The following is a 6,058-nucleotide window of genomic DNA, read 5'->3' as shown; positions in this document are numbered from 1 at the left end:
TGTGCCAGGTGCTGGACCTGACGGTGCCTGACGCCTGGCAGTCCACCCCAACGCGGCTGCGGGACACGCTGTGCCGCCTGCCGCGCCTGCGCCACCTCCACGTCACACTCGCCTGCGGCGCCGCGCAGCTGCCGCACCTGACGGCCCTGGGCCGCCTCAAGACCCTGGCCATAGACTACGGGGGGCCGCCCGCGCTGAAGCCGGGCCTGCGCGCGCGCCTCGAGGCGGGCCTGCCCGCGACGAAGGTGCAGGTCTGGGAGCAGCTGCGCGCGCGCGGCTGCAGCTCGTTTGGCGGCGCAGGGGCCGAGGGCGAGGGCGGTGCGGGCGGGCTGTGGCGCGCGGTCGGGCGGCGTGCGGTGCGCGCGGTGGTGGTGGTGGCCGTGCTGGCTGGGGGTGCAGCGGTCGCGCTGGGCTTGCTGCGGCGGCGTGCGGCCTGGCGTGCAGGCGGCTTTTTGAACCTCGGGCGGGCCCGGCGTTGACACGGGCGGGGTTCCCGTTGGTAACTCGCTGCCCTACTTCAAAAGAGATTGATTGACGACCAGCTGCTTCCAGGTGCCACCTGGGTGGAGCGTCACCCCTTGTACAGGCAGGGGTTCAATCTCAAGTTCTCGTGTGCACCGCAGCTGTGTTGCTGTGTGGACAGCTGTTCACATTGCTCGCGCGTCGCCTTGACCGCATTATTTTTCAGATTTGGATATGACTCTCTCCAGTCTGCTGGGGTGCGCATGACCCTTTGTGAGTACCTTGTTGATTCACTGGCCAACAACGGCAGGCAACTGTAAGCAACGCATCCCGTGTTTCTGCCGTAGCTCTGTGCTTGCGAGGGCGCGTAGCCCATATCGCGAGTTTGATCAATTGGCTTTACAGCAGGACACACATAAACCCTCAAAACACTCAAAACGCCACAGCGCGCGCTCGGCAACACGCCGCTCCTCGGGCCGCGGCGGTGCGGCGCGGCGCATCGGCGGACAAGACGCGCGCGCCCCTGTGGGCGCAGCCCCTCCTACTGACCAGTTTGTGAAGAGCGATATTTCATTCCCCTGGTGCCCCGTTCAGGGCCAGAGGGCCTGGAGGAAGCAGGGGGTGGGGATGGTGATGCCGCCAAAGTCCACGCTGGGGGCGATGGCGCAGGGGGGCGCGACGGCCTGGCCGGGGATGACGACGGCCTTGGAGAACATGGTGGTGCCCAGGGGGTCCGCCAGGTGCTCCGACAGCGCCGCCAGGGGGTTCTTGCCGGTGGTCTGCGCGGCCATGGTGAAGCCCACGAACGCGAGCATGGCCAGGCGGCCGTTCTTGATCTCCTTCACCTGGGGGGGTTTGAGGGGGGAGCGAAGGCATGGTGTGGGTTGCAGGGGGGCAGGTTACCGCTCTACCCGCTGGGGGCAGGATCTTGGTGGAGTGCCATGACCATGCCTTGTCGTCAAGGCGAGTAGGCATCGTAGTCGCTGGCGCAAACAATCACCCCGTGCAAAGTGGTGCTCTCTGCCCACAGGTGCACAGCAGGCGTGACCGTCCGCCTGCAACACACGCTGCGGGTCCCAGGTCTCCCGCACCTTGAGCTCGTCAAGGTTCCCGGGCACAAAGGGCGCGAAGATGCCGCCGGGGTAGCCGACCTGCGGGCCGGGCGGCGCAGAGGGGTGCGAGCCGAGGTTGTGGGTACGAGAAAGCCAGTCTTGCGCAACTGCTTGTCGAGTCACACAGACCTTTTGAGGCAGAGTGCACTCTGCCGCGTCACTGCCTGCCATTGCCGCATCCGGTACTGAGGAGGCCGTCATTTGGAAATCGATCTGACCGCCCTCCGCTCCCTCCCGCGAGGCCCTAGGCACAAGCGCGCGCGCGCACCTCGTGGGCGGGCAGCTTGTTCTGGGGGAACAGGGGGTCGGTGTCGACGCTGCCCGGGTTGTAGAAGTCCTGCCACCGCTTGAGCTCCACAAAGTGCATGGCCCACAGCTCAATGGCCACCAGGCCAAAGGCGCGCTCCGGGGTCACGATCTCGTTCTGGTTGTACCAGAACTGCTCGGGGCGCACGATCTCCTGGGCCAGGATGCCGGCAACACCCAGCATCGCCCAGCGGGCGTGGACGCGCTCGGCCTCGGCAAACCACCTGAGGCTGGTGGCGTTGGCGCCCTGGGGGGAGGGGAGAGGGGGGCAAGGGGGGGTGAGTGAAGCGCATCACAGGCGGCTGGATACAGAAAAGCTCACTTTTGCCATGGCTAACATCTACACCAAGATCGCCCTGGTGCTCGCAACATTTGAAAGCTGTGACAGCTGCACATCATATTATTGCTTGCTTCATTCCCCGCCGTCACGTCGAGCCTCTGTCCCAGATTGTCGCTTGCATGTTTGCACTGCTGCCATGCTGCAAGTCACTGCTGCGCTACCACTCCCGTTCCAGGTGGCAGCTCACCAGGCCCAGGGGGTCGAAGCCAAAGTCACCGGGCAGGCTGCGGCGAACACAGTCAGTGGCGCAAGCGATGGGGGTTCAGGGGTCAGCTTCGCAACTAGGCGGTCGTGCAACCGCCAACTGCATGCACCACCCTCCGGGGCCATCTGCCGCATGCGAGGGTGCCGCCGCTACGCAGAGATCTGCACTGCCAGCCGCGTCAGCTACATCCTCCATCTGTGTCCCGCCCGCTGCACCCATGACTGTGCCACCCCGCTGCCTCGCTCGCCTGCCATCGAGGTACGCAGGGGCATCGCCACCGGGCAGCCAGAGGTCACGGCCGGCAGCAACGCGGACGGCGCGGGCCTGCGTGTTGGGTGCAACGTTGCTGATCATCAGCGTTGAACCACGTGCACTGTGCATGGCGGACATGCTCTCGAGCTTGTTGTGCGAGGAGGGCTCAGCGCACAATGACCGAGGCCCTCGGCGAAATCCGGACGAGCGCTCCCAACGCCTGGGCCACTGCCATTCGCAAATCCTCCTCCTACAAAGACATCTCCACGCAAAATCACCTGGGGGCGGGCCGACGCACGGAGCCCCGCGCGAGAGAGGGTCTTGGAGGACAGCATCATGGCTGATGTGTGTTTGTGAGGTGGCGTGGAGATGGAAGTGATGCCGAGACGTGAGAGCGTGTGGATCGTGTGAGGTGGCGAGGATGAAATGGGGGAGCAAGATCGTGCGGGGAGTTCTGCAGGCGCCCCGCTCAACAAGTGCAGAACGGGATCCTCGGGAAAGTTTTCTGAGTTGTTTCAGATTGTTACGAAGTATAATTGCTTGTGTCCCGCAGGCCACGCAAGGTTGCATGGCGGCATGGGCGACTACAGGCACAGCATGCGGCCAAACCCATCGTCAGTCAAATCGTGGGAAGCCCCTGCTTGTGGGGAGGGCAGGGTCAGTGAGCCATGGTGCGCTGCTCACCACACTCACTATCAAACCGCTAATGGCTTGGGATGATGTTGTTTTCGTCCCTGAACCAACTCTACAACCAACTGCCCCGTTCTTGGCAACCAAATAATTATGCGATCCTCACTGCAGTGCAGTGCTAGTGTGCTATGCCACCGCATCCTGCCAGTTATTTGCGGAGGCGTCTGAGTCACACTCGGCTGTTGACTCCGGCCCTGTTATCCCCTGATCTCACCCTCAGGCCTGGCGGCGTCTGTAATTGCGGAGACATCATCATGGGTGCCGTCCCAAGCCAACATCTGTTTCAGGCCCTTACAGACGCAGATGCTCGCGTATATTGATACTGCTGGTGGAGGCTGGTGCGCCAAGCAGGGGCGGCCTGATGATTACGGAGGTGACTACCATACCCACTTGGTGACAGCCCAGTTGCAAGTGTTCATATGATGCGTGCCATGTACCATCTAAAATCCATGTGCCATCGTCAATCTGGGTGGCATCCGCCTCATGTTCATCATACTGACTGCTGCACCCACGAGATCGTTGCAAGCACACCCGGGTCTACCGGTATCCCGGCTGCTTGTGCTGTGCGCGCCCACGCACCCGGGAAGCTGGGCACATCAGTCATGACACACAGCAGCGCGCCAGGTGTTTGGTTGTGGGTTTGTGCAAGTCATCGCGCCAACGATGACGAGTCCGCTATAAGGGGTTTGCACAGTCGAGCGGACCTACACGCTTGTCAGATCGCGCAAGGCTCCCGACGCAGGTTAGCAAATAAATAAGCACGGGAGCATCATCCCGAACAGAGATTCTTACAGCGGCACAGCTTTGCTCGACACTGGCCAGCTGAACAACATTTGTAGTGCTGCAGCATAGGCGTGCCTGGCATTGCGCAGACGGGGGGCCGGCTGTCGTGCTGCCACCGATTCGCAGTAGCTACCACGTTTCTGGGCCATCAACCCATGCTGTGAGCAGCAGCTGTATGCAGGAAAAAGTCTGCAAAGAGAGAATCTGCAACGGCGTCACCAGGCGCCGGCGGAGCGCCCCTGCACCCCGCTAGGACGCGGCATGGGCGTCCCCGTGCGCTTCACGCCGCTCTGCGGCGCGCGCGCCGAGGGCGCCCCCCTGGCGCACCTCCTGGAGCTCGGCCCCCCGGACGCGTCCCTCACGCTGCTGCTCGACTGCGGCTGGGGCGGCGCCGCCGACGGCGCGGCGGAGGAGCTGGCTCCGCTGGTTGCGGCGCTGCCCCGCGTCGACGCGGTGCTGCTGTCGCACCCGGACCCGCGGCACTGCGGCGCACTGCCGGTCCTGGTTGGGAAGCACGGGCTCAAGGCGCCCGTGTTTGGGACGGCGCCCATCGCCAAGATGGGGGCGATGTTCGCATATGACGCCTTCTTGTCGGCGCAGGTGCGGCACGGCAGCGGCGTGGGGACGAGCGCCCAACGGGGCCGGCGGGCGCAGCAAGCGCCCAACGTTTGCCAGAGAGCCCACGCTGGGCTATGGCATGGCGAAGCAGAGGTTATGCGCCACGCATACCTCGTACTCACCATCACAAGGCAGCTGCGGCCAGCAATGCTGCAAACTCCCACTCACACCCACCCAGTCCAACCTCTATGCCCCTGCCCCGCTGCGGCCACTACTAACCTTGTCCCAGGCGACCCAGGATCTTAGCGCCTATGACTTGGATGACGTGGACAGAGCCTTTGCAGCTGTCACCAAGCTCAAGTACACGCAGCCCGCCACGCTGCCGGGACCCAGGGCGGCGGCGCTCGCGGCGCGCCTCGGCTGCGGTGGCGTGGCGGTGACGCCGTTCCCCGCGGGCCACCTGCTGGGCGGCGCTGTGTGGCGGATCGAGGTGGCGGGGGAGGAGGTGGTCTATGCTGTAGACACCAACCACCGCAAGGAGCGGTGAGGGGGGACGGCCTCTTGGATTGGGGGGCAGGCCTGAGGTGGCAGGAGGGAGATTTTCTTGAGAGTGGGGCGGCTTGACGGGTAGGTAGCCATGCAATAGGGTGCCAGCAGCCTGCCTAGGGTCACGTGGGTGGCAGGGGTTGTGTGCTCAGTACGCCCCTGACAATGGGGGCGGCCGCATGAGTTGGGCGCCTGCCGCACAGCTCTGGGATCCAGTCAGCCATTGATGCTGTAGCACCTGCAGCAGCCGCATGCGCCCACCCGCCTTTGGCTGCCCCGCCCCCACCTCCGCCAACCCGCCCGGCCCCGCCTGTTGCCCACCCACCCGCCAGCCACCTGTCCGGCAGCCACCTGGAGGGCGTCACCAGCCGCCCCGCCCTGATGGTGGTCGGGGCGGCCTCGGCAGCCACGCAGCCCGTGGAGCGCGCCCGCCGCGACGCGTCACTGCTTGAGGCACTGCTGGCGGCGCTGCGCGCGGGGGGCAACGCGCTGCTGCCCGTGGACACCGCGGGGCGGGTGCTGGAGCTGCTGCTGCTGCTGGACGACCATTGGGGCACCGCCAAGTGAGAACAAACCGGGGGATCAACGGTTTGCAGCTGCGATCCCTTGGCAAAGCTCCCGACCCATGCGCATGTGTGTGTGTGCGCGCTTGTGTGTGTGTATGTGTGTGTGTGTGTGTGTGTGTGTGTGTGTGTGTGTGTGTGTGTGTGTGTGTGTGTGTGTGTGTCGCGCGCGCACTCTACACCAGCCAGCATCCCCCAGACGTCCCTGGCAGCCCCTGCTCAGGTCGGCCCCTCCCCATGC

The 6,058-nt window shown here is 64.7% G+C and overlaps 3 protein-coding genes across 3 annotated transcripts; 2 read left to right on the top strand and 1 right to left on the bottom strand.

Moving 5' to 3' along the window:
- Window positions 1-8: 8 nt before the first annotated feature.
- MNEG_13033 (hypothetical protein) lies at window positions 9-479 on the top strand (the record flags this gene model as incomplete). Its single annotated transcript, XM_014038497.1, has 1 exon — window positions 9-479. A coding segment is annotated over one exon (471 nt), but the record flags the coding sequence as incomplete, so codon positions are not given.
- A 573-nt stretch (window positions 480-1,052) lies between these two features.
- Window positions 1,053-2,806, bottom strand: MNEG_13032 (light-harvesting protein of photosystem I; the record flags this gene model as incomplete). Its single annotated transcript, XM_014038496.1, has 5 exons — window positions 1,053-1,307; window positions 1,554-1,613; window positions 1,843-2,127; window positions 2,408-2,444; window positions 2,688-2,806. The coding sequence occupies 5 exons, from the start codon at window positions 2,804-2,806 to the stop codon at window positions 1,053-1,055; spliced, it is 756 nt and encodes a 251-aa protein (XP_013893950.1).
- A 1,605-nt stretch (window positions 2,807-4,411) lies between these two features.
- MNEG_13031 (Cleavage and polyadenylation specificity factor subunit 2) lies at window positions 4,412-5,821 on the top strand (the record flags this gene model as incomplete). The annotated part of the gene is made up of 3 exons (XM_014038495.1): window positions 4,412-4,750; window positions 4,947-5,251; window positions 5,587-5,821. The coding sequence occupies 3 exons, from the start codon at window positions 4,412-4,414 to the stop codon at window positions 5,819-5,821; spliced, it is 879 nt and encodes a 292-aa protein (XP_013893949.1).
- Between the last annotated feature and the right edge of the window lie 237 nt (window positions 5,822-6,058).

This window comes from Monoraphidium neglectum (genome assembly GCF_000611645.1).
Source record: "Monoraphidium neglectum strain SAG 48.87 unplaced genomic scaffold scaffold03583, whole genome shotgun sequence".
Taxonomy (NCBI): domain Eukaryota; kingdom Viridiplantae; phylum Chlorophyta; class Chlorophyceae; order Sphaeropleales; family Selenastraceae; genus Monoraphidium; species Monoraphidium neglectum.
This window is presented reverse-complemented; position numbering and strand designations above follow the sequence as displayed.